We start from the raw sequence: 19,344 nt of genomic DNA on the forward strand, positions 1-19,344 counted from the left end.
GCCCGGCCCGTGTTCTCCCAAGAGCTGGGTTTTCTGAAAACCAGTGCCGAGCGTCCCCGACGTCCCACGTGTGACCTCAGACTACCCCGTCGTTGGGGGGACTTGGTTTCCTCACATTGAAATCAGGCTGAACGCATCTTACCTTGTCCCCATTCTCGATAAGTCTCACTGGGGGGTTTAAGGAGTTTCAACTCCGCAAATATCCTGTCCTCTGCGGAGGGAAGCCCACCCGGATACGGCCCCGGGAAGACGGCAGGCCCGGGAGGAGGAAGCCTGTATCCCCAGCCCTTTTAGATTCTTGGGTAAAGGCAGAATGTGATTATTGTAAGTCCCATGAATAGACAACAACGCCACTGTCTTTAAAAGTCATTCATGAGTCTCAATTTTTTTTTAATTTAACCCTTTCTTCAATACAAAAATCAACACAAGCCAAGACTAAGGAAGGGGGCGAACATGCGATTTCATCGTGTGTGTCTGTGAACGTGGGTGTGCTTCACAAGTACGTTAACAAGCTCTTACTTCCCCCTAACCCCTATGAACTCTTGATAACACCAAGAATAGCACCTTCAGAGTATATTGAATAGGCATTAAATGCAAAAAAGTATATATAGCCAGAGATTTTATGAGAATGACCCTGTCGAGCTTAATTACATGGCAAAATCCCTCTGGCCCACACGGATCTGTAATTCACTAGGCTTGTGTTTGCTACAAGTAGTGCTAATAAAGTTAGTTAAGCTGCATGTGCAATATGGCAAACTGTCAATGGACTGCACCTTGTGTACGAAAAACGTGCTAAGGGGATGTAATGAAAATGATGTATACATTTAAGCATTTTCTACATAGCAAGGAAACTTCATATGAACATGTCATGTAACAGGTAAACAAAATCCTTTCATAAAGCACCAGCAGTGTTTTAAAAATAAACTTCCATTCATTTTTGTTTTATGTTTTTTGCTGAAAGAGCTCACCATTTAAAAATCTTATCATAGCTCTGAACTGGATGGGTGCATTGAACCATCTTTCAACTTGCTCCACACTATAAACACTACATTATTTTGCTGCTTTTTCAAAAACGGTTTATTTTAGGAAACCTTTTCCAACCTTTCTGAGTGGAAAGAAGTTTTCACAAATGTTTTCAACTCATCATTCTAAAATCAAAGCGCACCTACACCAACTGTTCTCAAAATGTGAACTGATCTTTTGCTGACCCCGACTCATTCCCTATGGGGTGTTGGTTGGCCTTATGGTACGATTTAAAATTTGCAAATTTAGGAAGTGTCATGCAACAAAGGGACTGGATCGTAAGAAGGGACGCACACCCCTCCATACCGCACTTAGCTATACCTCATCCACAGCTCTTTGTGAGTGTGTGTACACACAAAATAAGCCTAGGGTATTATTTTTTATGTTCATGAGTCTCGTAATTAAACCATGATTCTTGGAAGGTATAGGTGTGATTAGTAGGAGAGATCACCAACATTTTTCAATAAAGTACCACAAAATGCTTTTGTGTCTACCTTGTTATTAACTTTGGGGGCTGTACTTAGTAAATACAAATCATGAACGCAATCAGAGCAGTTTAATAAAAAAGGCCACTGTTGAGAAAAAAGACCCCATTATAGATTTACAAATGATAATGTAAATAGGCTTAACAAAGAGGGTATATGTACTTGAAAAATAAAATGTGTACTAGAGAAAACTTCCTTGTCTAAACAAACATCACAGTTTTCATAGCCTAGAACATGAAGGAAGATTCTTACATAAGCCGGCTTCAATGCAGGGTTAACAGAGCAGTTACTATGGCAACCTAATATTGTTGCCTCCATCTTTAAGAGGCTGTACATTTAAGCTGGGGATATCGTTTCTTGACTTCTGTGAGGCTCTGTCAGGGGAAAAGGAAGAATTTTAATAAATATGCCTCTCTTTCACAAAAAAGAAGAAAAAAAGTTGTAGTGGGCCCTAACATGTACCATGTTGACAAAAATGCCAGATCAAATGGATTTGAGAAATAAGCCCAATTCAAGACTGGCCCTCCATGGGGCCTCCCAGGGAAAGGAATTCCTTTATGTTCTTGGAAGCCCTTTTCTAGAAAAGCCATTCCATTCATACCTTTGTAGAGACGTGCACTGGGTGTGAAGGGCAGTGCTGAGGAAATCTGTAAGAGCCTGCATATTCTGCCCCCTCTACCCCCACCCCTTTTATCCTTTTAAAAGTCCTATCAGCCCTGCCTTCCTCCTCTCCACCCCAGAGAGGCTTAGTACGATCAATGGATCCTGTATAAAGTCTACATAACTTTTAACTTATTGCAACTGTAAGACAATTAAGGTAGGCTGGTGGGGGCTGCTACAGATAAAATGGAATAAAGACATTTTCCGATAAATGCCATAAAATTACAGCAGCTTGAAATTTTAGTGAATTCGGGTTATCTAAAATGCATTAGTCAAGCGGTTCCTAAACTGAAGTATGACATATAAGGTTAAAATCTTGGGGGAAAAACTGTTACGACAAAAAGTCAAGTAGATTTCACAAAAGAATAAGAAATATCCTAAAAGAACAGAATCAAGAAGTTGTTACATTAAATTTATTTCTCACCTCAGTAAAGGGGTTTTTTACTTTTGGGTTTTGTGAACTTTCATTCTTTGGAGTAATAAGATTTCTCTTTTGTATGATGCATAATATGTTTGTCAAAAATACATCAAAAACCAAAAAACACTTGGCTTCTTAATACTTACAAATACATCCATATTCCATACTATGTAAAACACTTTATTTATTTTGTAAAAACATGTTTAAATATGAATAAAAATACTCTAACCAAAAGTAGTCGCCTATTTTTAGAATCTTCTGATCCGTAGTCAGACGCGTTATCCATTGCACCACCGGCCCCGTGCTAATTTTTAAAAATGAAATTGGTGGTTAAAAAATAAGAATGAACCCAAACCGTATAGAAAGTCTTAAAGTTTATTTTGGTAGACTTGCTTTTTATAGGCATTGGTTTAAAGTGATTCTTTTCAGAGACATTCTTTGAAAAGCTAAAAATGCAAAGGCTTACGCTTTATTTCAGATATGCATAGTAATTACCCAGGAATAAGGATTCTCCATTTTCTGCCTGTTGGGAGCAAACAGACCCAGGGCTGTGAGCCTAGGACACCCCCCTTTTGCGCTCTGAACTGTTAGGTGAGGCCGGCTTTTCTCCTTGTTCCCAGACTCCAGGGTGAGGGCAGCCTTGCTGTATATGTCAGAGGTGGAGGGACCTCCAGAGGCTGCGCCCTTCCAGGGCTCCCCTACGCAGGCCTGTGCACCCCCCCACCCCACGCCTCAGCTGGGCCGCTGGCTCCCACATCAGGTGACCTCAGTGTGCTGCGGTGAAACCCACTGACGATTTTACTGCAGACACAAATCCTTCCTACTTCCACCATGCCCTGCCAGCATCCCCAATGTCGAAGCCACTGTTTGGGGGTGGGGTTGGGACACAGGAAGCCCAGTGATTGCTGTGTCCTATTTTAGGGGACATGTCCCCAAGAGTCTCCCTCAAAAATCTGCTACCAACCCTGAAGGGAGAATGCTGCTTTACCTTTTACAAAACACTATAGATGCTCAACCTACAGCCTCTAACTGGGGGGTAATCCGATATTCTAAAAGTACACACCCATCCTGAGTTTAGTGGCCACGTTTTAAAGATTACGCGTAAAGAAATGCAAAGTTTCCACTAAGACTTTAAAGCTCCTTGCGATCACAGATTGCGGGGTGCACAAACGGCCCAAACCCTAGAGTGATAGAGTGAGGCATTGCAGGTAGATGGGTTTCCCTAACACCAACAGCTAAAATGCCTTTATATTCAGCTGTTCTGTATGAAGCAGAATTTTAGGAGTCTTTGGTTCATGTGAGGCAAAATCAGGTTTATGGAAAATGCAGCATCTGCTTCAAGGCTATTTGTCTCCCGCACGAGCAAGAGCAGCCTGCTAGAAGCGCAGAGGCAAAGCAGGACGCCCGGAACATCTCCGTATCCTTTGACATGGCCACACTTCATTAGTTTTAATTTACAGAAAGGAAATTAAATAACATTTTTCCCAAAGCAGAATGTCCAGAATAGAACTTCAGCTTAAAACAAAACATAGCATGTTTTTCATTAAATAACCCCCAAAGACATTCAAAAAGTAACGATGGCAGCTCTGAGAGATGACTTGCCTTATATTACGAAGCTGGAGAAATGAAACTTGCATCATTAGCCCGGAGATCTTTGTCCCTGATGATATTTTGCAGACGCCCTCTGAAGGGTGAGTCCATTTTGTATAATAATTTTAGGGTGGTGTGGACTTTTAGTTAAACTTGTCACTAATTCCAAAGAAGACGTGGGCATTTAGGAGAGCATGATTTTATTTTTTAGAAAAATAATTCTAATTGAAGCCTTATTTGCAAAAATTACTTTAAGTTCTTTTAAAGTTACGTTTCCAAAAAATACATATTGAGTTGGTGTATTTAACTTAACATGTTATTTTTTTTTTCTTCCTATGGGGCTGTCTGTGCCTGGCTAAAGGTAGACAGATTTCACACTGAAAACCACAAGTTGCTGGAATTAGCCTGACTGGGTAAGACCTGGATAAAGATGGTGCTAGTTTACAATGAAGGGATTTTGTTCAAAGCTGAAAGCTCCATCAGACTTTCTTTCCACTGATTTCAGTTGGGACTGGCAGGAAAAGAGAAAAGTAGACAAAAATTGTCCTTTTAAGGCTGTAAAGTAATGGGCATGATTCATAAGTTCAACAGAGATAGGAATTACATGGAAAAAGCATGGGGTACATCTGGAAATAGCAAATGTATATCAAAAGGCTTCCTTTCTTTTGTTCTTCCATGGAGACTTTTAGTGCATCAGATTTTGACTGTCGTCTCTTAATGCTATGTGTGTGCACACACATGACGCAGGCACGTGTGCACACACACACATCCTCTTTCTGAACTGATGGTATTCAGCATCGGTAATGTTTTCTGAGGTCAGACGGGATCGGGCGCGTTCAGGGCGGCATGGCCGTAGACGCGAGTATTGGTAATGTTTTCTTTCTTGGCAGTATAAGGAAAAAGTGAACGAAAGATTATGACTTACAAATAAAATGCCATGTATTCTACATTCTGTGCACTGCACAGTCTTGCAGGAATGTTCCGCATTTCAAAGCAAACCTGAAACTGGCTTAAAAGCTCCAAATCCTCCCTTGCATGTGGTGTGAGAGTGAGCCTTCGTCTCCCAGCTGTCAGAGCCAAATCGTCCACCCCCGCGTCCAGGCAATGCCTGATCAATGCTCTAAGGATCTTGAGCTTGATGCCATCTCTTCACAATATGCAGTAAATTTAAACTCGGGAAAGGAGAGCTCATAATATAATGTCAAAGTAATTAACTGACTTCCTCTGCAAGTCACTGCAACCGTACCAGCTAGATGTATCTCTACAGGCATTTAGACACTGTTAGCGGACCACACCACCGCCAGGTGGAGAGTAGCTCTTGGAAGTCTGCTTTCTCTTTTCTCCATTAACCCCAAAATAAAACAATGACTAAGTGCCAATGTACGTTCTCACAGGTAAATCCCTCCCTAGATGCTTATAAACAGTGATACCATCATACCTCTAACTCACCACCGGCCTGGGCCCAAGAGCATTTTTTGATTTGTTTTTTAATAGTCTAGCGGTAAAGGTCTCCACTACTGGGAAAATGTTTGAATTACCCCACTGCTGCTTCCACGTAAACCCCCAACCCAGTAAACATAAATCCAAGAGGGGAGAGCGATTTCACACCTACAGGAAGGCTTTACCTAAGCTAAATCTTCCACTCATCAACCCTCTATCCCAGAGCCTCTTCAAACACCAAATAAAATTATAGCAACAAAACAAACCTTAAAAAAAAATAATTAAAAAATTAAAGAGTTAACAAATGAACTGGTGGAAGAAAAACTTCACCTTCACCCTAAACTGGGTTTCCAGATGGGCCAGGACGGGCGGCCGTGACGGAGGCAGAATGCTCGAGAGGTGGTTCTGCACTTGGCCCTGACCCAAGGCGGCCCGGTGGCGTCCTCGCCCACTGCGCAAGTGCCGGCCCCGAGTCAGGGCGCCGGGCGCTACTGCCGTTTGGGGAGGATGAGGTTCCGCAGCATGTCGAAGGAGTTGCCATCGGGGTGCACAGTCACGACCTCGCCACCCTCCTGATGAACCTGCAGGAAGCCAGAGTCGTCCAGGCCGACTATGGACACCACTGGGCCCTCCGCACTTCCCAGATGGATCTGCTGACCACTGCGAGAAGAACAGCGAGCGGTCACTGGGACGCACAACTGATCGCTGTGACAGTTAGTTGAGTAATTGCCCATCCTGTGAAGACACTGGGGGGTGCTGGGCAGACGGCTGAGACTACTTACGGTTAAGGAGCGGCCCAGCCTGAGCTCTGACTTTCTCTGGTCCCGCGTGAGTTGTTTTAACAACTACTGAAATAACCAGGGGGTGCAAAGTGAACCGGGAGTCGGAGTTTTCTCCCACGGCATCACTCCTCCTAATTCTGATCATCTGTGATGATTACGCACCTCACTTCCTCACCCCCCGACACTTTTAACAAACACTGTGTGACTCTCTGGGGTTTTTGGTTGAGACTGGGGGAAAAGAGGCTGAGCTGATAAGAAAAGTTTTTCCTATAAAGGTGGGTAGCATCAGCTACAAGTGAAACTCTTTCTCATCTACTTCTTTTGAATATTTTCCAAATGGACCCATTAAGTCACATCCTTCTCAGCAGTTTTCAAAGCATAGAATTTCCTCTCCAAATTTTTATTTATTTATTCATTTATTTATTTTTGAGACAGAGTTTCACTTTGTTGCCCGGGCTAGAGTGAGTGCCGTGGCGTCAGCCTAGCTCACAGCAACCTCAGACTCCTGGGCTCAAGCAAGCCTACTGCCTCAGCCTCCCAAGTAGCTGGGACTACAGGCATGCGCCACCATGCCCGGCTCATTTTTTTTTTCTATATATTTTTAGCTGTCCAATTAATATCTTTCTATTTTTGGTAGAGACGGGGTCTCGCTCTTGCTCAGGCTGGTCTCGAACTCCTGAGCTCAAACAATCCGCCTCCCTTGGCCTCCCAGAGCGTTAGGATTACAGGCGTGAGCCACCGAGCCCGGCCCAAATTTTTATTTTGAAGAATTTCAAAGCTACTGAAAAGTTGAAAGAATAGTACAATAAATGCCATATTCCCTTCACTTATCCTCACATTGATGACATTTTCCAGATTTGCTTTCTCTTTGCATGCACAAACACACACATACACTTTATTTTTGCTGCATCATTTAAAAATTAAGTTGCAAACATCATGACCCTTTATGCTTAAATACTTCAGCATGTATCTCCTAAGAATGATTAAACCATAATATAATTATCACCCTCAAGAAGTCCAATCTTGGCATAATAACACGGTCTAACATACAGTCCATTGTTCCATCAATATCCTCTGTGGCCATTTCTCCAGAATCTAATTATGGGTCACACATTACATTTAGTTGTCATGCCTCTCTAGTCTTCTTTAATCCCAAACAACTCTCCCATCACCTTTTTGTTTGTTTGCAGACACTGACATTTTTGGAGGGTGCAGTCTTGCTGTTATACAACATGGGTTCTCAAACTTGAGCTGCATGAGAATTCCTGCAGCATTTGTTAAGACACAGAGTACTGGGCCCCAGTCCCAGACTTTTTGACTTAGTGGCCCCAGATAGGGTGGTGCCTGGGGATCTCACTTGGAGAACCACAGTTATCTAGAATGTTCCACGATTTAGATGTTGTCTGATTGTTTCCTCACAATTAAACTGATGCTAAGCTCTCTGGTGATGCTGCGTCCTTCCCACCGCATCCCACCAGGAGGCACGAGATGCTGCCCATTGTTGGCAAAGCTAACTTGGTCAAGGTGGTGTCCACCAGGTTTCTCCATCAGAGAGGTAAAAATAATTACTCAGACCCCAGTGCTCTGTCCCTCATTTTAAGATACTGAACTACTGACTTAATAAAGGAATTTTAAAAGAATGAAGCTGAGCCAGCACTGACCTGTGTACCCAATATTTATAATAAAGGGGAAGAACGCCGCTGGGCCCTTGGTCCTGAAAGGTGTCGATCAGTTTCTCCAGCGTGGTCACGGCTCTAGCGATGAGATAATCGGCTCTTAAGGGCTTCAGTTCTGCCTTGTGTTGCTTGTTGTACTCGGCAACAAGGTCATTGATACATATGGTAGGGTTACTGTTAGTCACATTAAACCCACAGCCTGGACAAAAACAAACAATTGAAAAAATGAGCATCTCCCCAGATAGGTGGCATCACCCATTGCTCGCCACCAACTGGAAAAGTTATAGTTTTTACTGTCAATCTCCTGCTTTCCTTGTCCTCATTTCAGATTTATTGTCTCTGGCTACTTAGACAGTGACGTATATCTTTCGCACCATCTTCCTTTTCGTCCTTCCTTTATTATTCTTGTTCAAGCTGGGACCATCTCAACTTTACTGCAAATAAGAAGTTGGAAAAAAGAAAGCCACGTTTGATTCGATCTAATTAAACAGAAGTGATTACTGGACAAAATTCTTAGTGTTGCTTCTGAAATCACACCTCCAGTGGTCTAGCCAAGAACTGTAGCTCTGTGCTCTGCCCAATATAGACTAAACTCTCTTATTTCTTTTCCTACTTGAATAACAGGGCACATGCTTAAAAACAGAGGATCGCATTGAGGACTTAAGAAGTAGACTCAGGATTCAGAGATTTCAAACCTTGGTCATGGCATGATCCTAGAACACATCTTTTAATAATTTATCCTTGGAAGTCTTTGGTGCTAAAGTTACACCGTTGGCATGGAGCCAACCCATGTTCAGTGGCTCTTTTACAGGCGCCTAAACCCAGGCTTCACGAGAGTGAGCAACCAGAGGCAGTGGCTGAATAGGCTTATCTGTGCTGTTACTTAACACCACCCTCCTCTCAGGGGAGGTCAGCGCCTTCAGAGAAGCCCAACCTCGGCGTTCGGCAGGGCGCTTAAGCAGCCTCAGAGAGGGCTCTAAGAAATGGGACACGGCAAGAACTGGGCAGTAAGACTACCATGGTTCCAGTGCTCTAAGAAAAACATTCCCCAAATATTCGCCTTAGACAGAATGATGACATTTGTAATAACAGTATTCTCTGATAAATGTTCTACCATTTTCAGTGTAAAGGGAAGGATTTGACTGGCCTCAGATTATTATAAAAAAATACTGGCTACTAAATACAAAGCGATGTAAATTACATCTGGAAAAAACAAGTAACTACAACAATAGGACAGAATTTGCAGTTGTTCATTTGTTCCTTCATTCAACAACATACACAATACCTTAAGCACCTACTGAATGTAAAGCGTTAGATTACTGTATGGTGCTAAAAAGAACTGCGTTCAGAAAATTAAAATTCCTGGGGAGAATAGCAACACTACCATGAACTTAGGCTGTGTCCTTCCAAGGACCAGAGAGCACCCCTGCTGGCAACTCGGAATCTTTCCCCAAAGACCCCCACGCCCATGGCTTTAAGGATTTAACAAAAGCAATGGATTCTCCCCATAGGAAAATGTTTAGCTCCCGCCAGCCGTCCATGGGCCCCTTGCTATCTGTGGACTCTACTTAGGAACCTCTGCACCTACTCCAATTTCTCATTTAAAGATAGGAAATAGAGCTTTGAGGGTATGAAGCAGCCTGCCCAGAATAATACTGCGAGTTGTTAGCAGAGCTGGAAACATAAGCCTTGTATCCTCTGGCTGGCACTCCAAGCACATGGTCACGTGTTTGCTGCCCACTGCCGATTTCTCAACTCAATGAGGTTCCACTGGGCAGAAAGGGGCCTATAAGCTTCTGAAATTGCCTCTGAACACATCTCCTCGCCTGGTTTGGTGGTGCTGAGATGAAACGGAGATTTTCTACCCCACCTTGACCAGCCTGGAACTTCTTCTTTCATGACCTGGGAAGGCTGAGTTAAGAATGCAAGACAACCAGGAGAACTATCTTAGAAATTTAACTTTCTTGGTCGGGCACGGTGGCTCACACCTGTAATTCCAACACTCTGGGAGGCCAAGGCAGGACGATTGCTTGAGGCCAGGAGTTCGAGACCAGCCTGGGCAAGATAGCAAGAGCCTGTCTCTACAAGAAATAGAAAAATTAGCTGGGGTGGTGGTGCACACCTATAGTCCCAGCTACTTGGGAGGCTGAGGCAGGAGGATTGCTTAAGCCCAGGACTTTCAGGTTGCAGTGAGCAATGATGACCACTATACTCTAGCCTGGGCAGCAGAGTGAGACCCTGTCGCAAAAAAAAATTAACTTTCTTTTCTTATTGCAGAATGGTACATGAAATGTTTATTTTCACCATTTCAAATTCTAGGAGAAATAGGAGTGTGAAAAGGTGCAAGGAAATGCCCGTTTGATTTGATGCCAATTTGGGAGTTTTCCGTGGTCATAGATAGGAAATGCTAAACCCCTTGAAGCACTTTGAACTGATCTGGACCTCTCTGCATACACAGCGTGCTCCGTAACTACAAGACTCAAAGAAAAAGTAATCTCATGTGATAATCCGCATCTACCAGTATAGGCCTGCATAAACCATTTTTATTGTTTCATTAATCTAAAAATGCTGGCGGAAAGATTTTGAAAACTTACCGATAAGTATATAAAACGTTTCTCCCATAAGCGTTGAGTTAACCAGAACTCCACCAATCTTCATGAGGTCACTGTAATAAATGTCGTTGGGCCACTTCACCCGCAAGTTGATGTCCTAAAGGAGAATCTGCACGTTAGCTAAGCAATCACGGCACACAAGGGCAGGGCTGAGGTCACTGCTCAGAAAGGAAGATGAGCAGAAGCTAAGGGAAGATGGGCCTCGGCCTCTCTTTTTCAGACGGCAAATCACTTCCCTGGGACCATCCGATGGCGAAGTGCCTCTCGGGGCTAAGGGTGAGGGAGGGACCTAGAGGACATATTCAGCATCAGCCCCTGCATTCTCCCTCCCCCCATCACTGTCTCTCACCATCCAGAGCACTTTCTGAAGATGCCCACCTTGGGAATTAAGTTCATTGTCTCAGTATCAACAACCACCACCACCACGGGGTGCCTAGTATGTGCCGGGGCCGGGGGGCAGGGAGAGAGTAACACTCCCAGGGCTCCTTCCCCTTAAGGAGCTCATGCTTGAGAGACAAAAACGCCCTTGAATTAAGCAATGCCATAAAAGGCAGGTAGAAACGTCTCAGGTAGAATGCTACGAAGACGCAGAGGAAGAACTTGTTTTACTGAGTCATCAGGGGAAGCCCCAGAGAACTGCGGACAGTCAACCTGGGGAACAGAAGCGGACTTGTCACAGGGCCCGCTGCCTCTCCATCCTGCAGGGTGTGGCCTGGGGTCTCTGCCTGTGATCCGGTCACAGCAGAATGGACCAAGAGTGGACTCTGCCTTGAGCTAGGCCACCTGGACCTCCGCCTGTGACTCTGAAGTTGGGACACAAACTACGTTAGACAGAGTGGCTGCCAGAACTTCGAGGTCTCTCAGACCTGGGGCTGGCAGCCAGGCTGTGCCACATGTGGGTAAAAGAAGCTTGTCTGGGATGAAAGGCTGGAAGAGACACACTCAACAAAAAAACCCAAGAGGCCAGAGAGTAGCTGATGGCCTCCAAGTCCCACGGGGCTGGTCTTCCCGCACTGTGGGCCAAGCACAGCACTGGGCCCTTTCTCAGCACTAGTCTGAGCGTTACTTACACCAAACCCACTTAACAGAAGAAGAAACTGAAGCTTAGAGAGATTACGTGGCTTCCTTGAGGTCACAGCACTCGGCAGTGGTAGAGCTGGGATCCAAACCCCAGGCTTTCTGACACCAAGCCTAGGGCACTAGTCCTATGCCATGTAGCCTGCTGCTTCCACGAAACGCCCTTCTCTCCTTCCAACAGGGCTTTTTAGTACTCTGGCCAGTTAGAGTGTATTTCTGCTCTTTGGAGCTCACCTGCCCCAGCACAGCAGTCAAGGCTGAGAGGAAAGGTGCAGGGACAGGAGCAACAGAAGAACAAAAACATAAATGAAATATGGGGTGTTCATGATGACCCTTAACTAATAAGCATCTCCATGTTCCTTTCTTGTCTAGAACAGGGGTTTTCTACTGGGGGGCATTTGGAAATATTGGGAAGCATCTGGTTGTCACGGGGATGCTGCTACACATCCTCTAAGCCACAGGACAGCCCCTTACAACCAAGACGTCAGGGGTCCAAGTATCAACAGTGCCAAGGCTGAGAACTCATCTAGAAAACATGTAGCTTGGAGACCCTGGCCTCTGTCACTATCCTCAATTCCCTCTCTTCCTCTCTTGCCTTCCCTCATGCCCCTGGACCCACCACAGTGGCACGATGATGCAGACAGAGCTCCCAAAGCCCGGACAGGCCGCTCCACGGCGTGGGCACCAGCTCGTTTCTGAGCTGGGCTCTTGCTCGACTTCATGTTTTCAGATCTACTTAGTGAGTGAGGTAGCTTATGAAATTTTGGGTTCTCACACAGGTAAACAAGAACATCTCTTTTAAGATGAGGGAGAAGGCCATGTACTTAGTTTTCATTTTCTCAATCACTTATTCCAATAGCTGCTGCGACCTTCCCTTGTATAAAGCACTATGGTAAGTACCGTGGCGGCCAAAGTAAAACGAATCCTGTTTCTACAGAGCTGGTAACTTTGCAGGAGATGGAACAGAAGCACAGGCCACTCTGCTTCAAAGCCACATGTGCTCGGCATCATAAAGGAGGTCTAGACATTTCAAGTGCTGTACTGTGTTGGAGGAAAGAGCTGGAAGCAGCTGGAGCACTCAGGGAATGGTATTGGAGCTGAGCCTCAAAGGAAGAACAGCATTTCGGGAAGCAGAGAAGAGGGTGGGAGAAGGGGTGTGTGGGTGTGTGGGTGAAGGGAGGGTGCTCCAGGAGTCGGGAGGACTTCACGGACAGAAGGAACAGCAGGAGCGGGAACAGGCAGCCCGAGGCGGGCTCTGGAAGGAACGGTGAGTGTCTGGGTGATGCCGTGTCGGGTTTAGGGATGGATGGTGGACGTGATTTGTGTGCTGACGGTGACATCTGGCTAGGGACAAGTTGGGGCTCTAGTGAAGGTCATAAGAAAAGCGAATGCCACACAATTGGGGCCTGTTTCAACCATCTAGTGGCTGTACGATGCAAGCTAACTGTGCTATGGGAAAAACAAATCCAATTCAAAACCATAGTACCATCGTGCAGGTGAGGCTGAGGCAGCCGACTAGCGAAGGAGGAGAACTTTGGTGGGAGCGTCTTAAGGAGAACGGAACACAAGTCCCCCGCCCCATGCTCTGCGAGGCCCTCAAGGAATGCTCCTAAGTTAGCTAGCGAGGCTGCAAGGTCAAAATCAAAGCCGAGAAAAAAACCTAAGCAGACTCATCTAACCCTCCAGGCTCAGTACTTTACTTATTTTCCTAAGACTAATTAGCCTGTTGCCAGAGTCAAAAATAGTTTCTCTCACGACAGAATTCTGCATCCACGACTGCATTCTCTGAGCCAGCTACAGCTCAGGTGCCGCAGACGGGGCACCTGCAGGCTTGTAATAGTCTGATCAGCCCCAAACTCACCAGACAAAGCAAGGATGCTGGGCGCCTGGTAACAATGTCCACGGTGCTCATGGGACGTAACACGGGAAACACAGACTGGAGAAGATCTACACACGGTGGGTACACGCACGGCCGCGTCGGAGAGGGGTTTGAGGACTGTTTCGTCATGTAAACAATGACAACAGGACCTCTGAGTCTTCTTTGAGAGTCATACTCTTAACACTCTGCCTCAGGGATCAACATGATCATTTATTTTTAGCTTGACATTGGAGCTGTGGGTGGGAGGGAGGCAGGGGAGGCATCTCCTTTCACAGCTGTTTGAACTTCCTCCACGAGCATTTAGGAGGGACATATGCAAGAAACGGCTTCGGTCACTGTGCTGTTTTCTCTCGTCGTTTTTTTTTTTTTTTTGGAGACAGAGTCTCACTCTATTGCCCGGGCTAGAGTGAGTGCTGTGGCGTCAGCCTAGCTCACAGCAACCTTAGACTCCTGGGCTCAAGCAATCCTTCTGCCTCAGCCTCCCGAGTAGCTGGGACTACAGGCATGTGCCACCATGCCTGGCTAATTTTTTCTATATATTTTTAGTTGTCCAATTAATTTCTTTCTATTTTTAGTAGAGACGGGGTCTTGCTCTTGCTCAGGCTGGTTTCGAACTCCTGAGCTCAAACAATCCGCCCGCCTCGGCCTCCCAGAGTGCTAGGATTACAGGCGTGAGCCACCGTGCCCGGCCTTCTCTCGTCTTTTTGACGATGGATGACAAAGCATCCAAAAGTAATAGTGAAGCAGGCACATCTGTCCTAACAGCTGGGGGAAGATGTTCCCAAAAGAACCTGGACGTTGAACTCTGCCGAGCACAGACTGCGGTCCATGGAGGTAGGAAATGAGAAGGTATTTTTAGGTCCAAAAAATAACCCCTTTCAACAGGAAACGCAGACAAATAGCTCCTGTCCAGTCCAACAATCAAATCTCATCTAATGCTTCAAACAACAAACAAACAAAACCTCGCCCTTACTAGGATGCTTGAGAAATCTGACAAACTGGACGGGAACAGGCATAGCGTGTGGAATGCTGGACCATAAATGCATTCTGCAGGCCTGGAGCAGCAACAGCACTTGAAACTCCAAGAGCATTTTGCTGCCAGCTTTGCAAAGGGCAGGCTGAGGCTCTACATCCACCAATCACACAAACACGTGCTACAAACAAAACCAAGCCGACCCTGCATGCCTAACAGGCACGGAGAGGGAAATGAAGGTGTACGTACCTGATACTCAGGAATGGACCTTACTGCTTCCACGACAGCCAAGGACATCAGATGCTGGACAAACGGAATCCTCTGACCCAGCTGGGATCTCAGTGGGATGGAGATGAGCAGAGTAGAAATCGCGCATCCCACGGGGCTCAGCCACGCGTTCCTTCCCCGCCCTGGAACACAGGCCCCGTTGGGAAACCCGCTGCCTCACCACGTAGACAGACACAGACAAACAGCAGTGCCAGGGCCACACTGAAAAGATGTTTTACTTAAATAAGCCAGCACTTAGTAAAATGCTTGGATATTCGGAGGTTAACTCCATAAAAGAAAAGCTTTTTAAAGTCTGAAGCTCTGCTGCTGGAAAAGGTTCTGATAATTAGCACGACGTTCTGCTTCCGGGAGTGCATCATTTATGCTTTGACGATTCACAATCTCACAGTGTCTGAACGTGACTATAAATTTAATTCTCACCAGATGGTTATGGAGGCAAAATAGAGGCACCGGGAAACTAGACTGACTTTATGCGGATCCATGAGGTCCTGGGAGCCACTGTTTAGCGGAGCTCCCCACTGTTGTGACAGTCGCGCAACCCAGCAAATACGCTAACAACCACGGGGCTGTGTGCTCTAGATGGAGGAACTGCATGGTGTGTGCGTTATGATATCTCAATAAAGCTGATAAAAAAAGAGTGATCCCTGATATTAACTCTGTGTTGTTACTTTTCTTAACATTGAAGTTAAGAAAATAAAATAATCAAAATGACAGCGTTAATCAACATTCTTCCTACAATGTCTTTTTATTAGTCTCTATATTGAGACCCACAGCTTTTGAGAAAATGAATTTTTTTTCTTTTGAGTTATGTTCAAAAGACACATTTAAGAGAAAGAAGTGGGAAACAGTAGATTCCTTATTTCTTTGCTTCTTCTGAGAAAGTCGTAAGAGCCTCTGAGAGTTAAAAGCACATCTGGGTCAGCCCGGCGCCGGCTGGGGAGGGGCCGGGCCTCCTCAAGAGCCTCCCGCACAGACACCGGGCAGGGAACCCACGCAGGGCCAGACCCCAGATGGGTTCTGGGAGGACGTGGCTCTCGCCCCCGGGACCACCGGTGTGAGCTCTGAGCTGCGCCCTGCTCCTTCGTGGTCACTCTGTGAACGGGCACTGATGGAGTGCCCGCTACCTACATGCGAATTCCAGGGCCAGCTGGGATGGGGTCTGGCGTGTGCAAGGCCCCTCCATGTGACACTGAGTAGAGACACAGAAGGCACCTCACTCAGAACGTTCAGGAAAATAAACGTCTCTAGATTCACAAACTGCAGAGCCCAGAATTTACGAGATGTGGGTAACCGAATGTTAAAGCCATCACAGGCCGATGTCATATGATTAAGACACGTCACAATTTGAGAGAATGATCTGATTCTACTAAGGCTAAATCTTCCGATCACCGCTTCCTTCCCTCTTCTTCCGTTTCGGGCAGTTATGAAAACAGAAACAACTTCCAACCGTTGTGTCGTCTTGATGGTCAGCATACACACTCGATGGGCTCTCTGGCCAGGAGAGCCACAGATTTCCGAAAAGAAAAGTAACAGCAATGATAGCGAAAGATGACTGACCTTTGCCCTGGGTCTGCCGGACTGCGATCGCTATTAATCCCATTTCCTGCGGCATCTCAAACATCAACCTGCGGACGGTGGGAAAGACCAGTCAGCCAGAACGGAAGCAACGGCTCACAGAGAGACAGTGTCTGCAAACATGCCGCCAAGGAAGGCCGACTTCGGGTTTCTACGATCTGTACAAATGCAGAGCCAGGAAGGGCACTACCCTCCTTCCTAGTCTCTGAAGTGAGAATGAAAAGGGATGAAAAAACCACCATTTAGTACCAAAAAAGAGCATGCGGGACGGGCACGCGTACCTGCGCCTGAGCTGTTACTCAGTTTACTTAAGACTCAGGCTACATTTCATCAGAATAGCCTTTCGAGTTCTCTCTTCCCCCACCCCTCTGTGTGTACCTTCTTCAAGTGACAACTAGCAATTCCTGACATTTGTTTCTACTTACGGTGCATTTCTGTTTGAACACTAGGACACAATTATAACAGAAGTTTCTGATTATTCAGAAAACCAATATGGTGGCAATAAAGCCGTTTAAAAGATACACTATCCCCTGAGAACTAATTATGATTTAACTATAGTAAATAAATCTACACCTCTGAGAACTCGAGAGAACCCTGCATCATTTTAGGCTTCAGTTCCGCTGTTAAAATGGTTCCATTTAAAAGAATACAAACGTCCCTTTGGGGGACAGGTAGAACAGTGCCCTACATGTCCCCCAAACGAGTCAGCGTTCACGCTTTCCACAAAAGGAAAGGGAAAAACGAAACACACAAACCCCCCACTTTGAGGGGTTCCTCCAAGCTGCGCTGTACACGTTTGGACTCCGAATCAGGGCAGGGTCCCCGCCTCGGTCCCGCAGCTGCTGGCCGGGTACCGAGCAGACACCGTTCACGGTGTGCCCGTGTCTCCGTGCAGTTTCAATACTTTTCTTTTTGAGGGTGGAGAGCGGCAGGGCCAGGGATGAGGAAGAGATGGTATTTTGTATTAACTTAAAGTTTCCAAAAATAAATCTCCAGGGATCCACAGTGCCCGCTGTGAGGAGAAGGGCTCTGAGAAGCTCATCCTCCTCCCCTCCGGGCTAGAGGGACTGGCTGGAACTTTGCAAATGGCTGGAACTCGGCAAGAGAAAAAAAATACATAAAAGCAGAGAAAAACAACAGTGTCCTCCTGTGCACTGAGGACTCGCAGGGCTCTGCGTGCTGGCGTGTGCAGGCCCCAGTTAGGACAGGAGGAGCCCAGAGGACCTTCCACTTGTTAAGAAGACCCCGGGCCGCGTGGGGCAGGGGCTCAGCTGCTCGGACAGCTGTCTCCCCACACGGCAGCTGGAAGAGGCCCAGGGCACTCCCGGCCTCGCCGCCCCTGTGCCAGGCCTACTTCCATCTCACATGAAATACAGCTCCAGAAGTATTTCTCTTGGACACCATGAATAACTCATTGAGATCGAGTGTGCCTATACACTCCTGGGCTCCAAGAATAAAGCGTCCTTTTCTTGTGTTGGACCGGCAGAAAATCCTAAGAAGGAGTCTTTGTCTATGCAGGGAGTTAACATTGTCTTCCAGGAGCCTCTGATTTCCAGAGGGTTCCAGCAACCCCTTTACCTGGGGTCCAAAGGCCCAGGGCTCTGTGAGGAGGGGATCGGGCGGGTTGAGGGGATGACTTAGCACATTGTGGGCAGATTGCAAAGGCTCTGTAAATCGCAGGCAATCTAGGATGTTCTTTAAACACGTAGACAGTAGACAGTCATACGCTGTAGCCCGCGATGGTGACGGTGGAAGCGGGGAGCGCAGGAAAAAGGTCGGTTCAGAAACCAAACACAGACTTCTAGAACAAAGAGAAATGATTAAGGGAACATATGCACTAAACTGCTAGAGGTTTGGCAGCAGTTAACAGGGCATATTAATGAGAAGAGGGAGTCTGTGCCGAAGGCCAAGAGGAAATTCTGCAAGGAGGGAGACAACAGGGGAAGGAGCTAATGCTTAGTTTGAGACAACTGGAGGCCGCCAGATTTATTTGCGCTATCTCAGATAACTCCGGGGACCAAACCACACGGCTGCAGTCAACAAAGAAGCATTTATAAACTTGGTAAATTTTGCATTTCTGAAAATGAAGCTGCTTGTGTTTGCTTTAGCAGGAAAGAGACACTGTAAATGCATTTCCATCCTTAGTTGATGATGTCCTTACAAAAGGAAAAAAAAAAAACCAGGGGGTTACATAGTGATTACCTCCCTGCCGCTGTACATTTCTTTCCTCGTTGGCAAAGGCTACGGAATAAAAGGTTTTTGTGAGTGGCAGCCATGTGCATGCGCTGCAGTACAAAAGGGGCACCGGAGAAAACTGCTGTTTTATATTCTGTTCTGAGTCTGAAACACGAGGAACCCCTGAAAGGTCATTTTGCAGAGGAGGCAGCCTCCTGACCACTTGGTTACTGAATACATCCCTGGGCCCCCGACTGTCTCATGGTCATTAAGATTAAGCTTCAATAATTTAAGACTAATCTAGAAGACAGGCCACTATGAATTAGTGAAAAATCTGAACAAACCAAATTTTAAATTCAGACTCAATCCACCCACTTTGGGGATCCAAACCTAAGGAAATAGTCCACATTCACTATGGTGACATAAAAGTAAACATTTGGAAATAACTGTTCAATAGGGGAATGGTTAAGTAAATTATTGATATATACTTGAAGTCAATGGAATCATGTATAGTTGCTAAAAATGACAGCTATGAAGACTATGTATTAATAGCAACATAGAAGAAACCCTTGCAATACAATAAACAAAAAAATGCAGGATACAAGAAACTACATATACTTGTATTCCAACTATGTATAATATAATTCGTGGAAAGGGGAGGGGAGGGAGATTTGATGAATTATTAATGGTG

General features: G+C 45.8%; 1 protein-coding gene across 5 annotated transcripts in view; it reads right to left on the reverse strand.

The window, feature by feature from the left end:
* Positions 1-3,000: 3,000 nt before the first annotated feature.
* The window catches only part of HLCS (holocarboxylase synthetase (biotin-(proprionyl-CoA-carboxylase (ATP-hydrolysing)) ligase)), a 230,497-nt gene continuing 214,153 nt past the window's right edge, over positions 3,001-19,344 (reverse strand). For 4 of the 5 annotated variants that reach the window (XM_012640099.1, XM_012640098.1, XM_012640101.1 and 1 more), the window contains exons 7-11: positions 16,461-16,528; positions 14,865-15,025; positions 10,669-10,783; positions 8,060-8,273; positions 3,001-6,276 (exon numbers count right to left, since the gene is read on the reverse strand). In XM_012640099.1, coding sequence (XP_012495553.1) covers positions 6,105-6,276; positions 8,060-8,273; positions 10,669-10,783; positions 14,865-15,025; positions 16,461-16,528 — 730 coding nt within the window. In that variant the 3' untranslated portion in view covers positions 3,001-6,104. Of the gene's footprint in view, positions 6,277-8,059; positions 8,274-8,374; positions 8,509-10,668; positions 10,784-14,864; positions 15,026-16,460; positions 16,529-19,344 lie in introns of those variants that run through there. The other variant, XM_012640102.1, reaches the window with a different exon arrangement.

Source organism: Propithecus coquereli, unplaced genomic scaffold, assembly GCF_000956105.1.
Source record: "Propithecus coquereli isolate 6110/MARCELLA unplaced genomic scaffold, Pcoq_1.0 Scaffold148, whole genome shotgun sequence".
In the NCBI taxonomy this organism is placed as follows: Eukaryota; Metazoa; Chordata; class Mammalia; order Primates; family Indriidae; genus Propithecus; species Propithecus coquereli.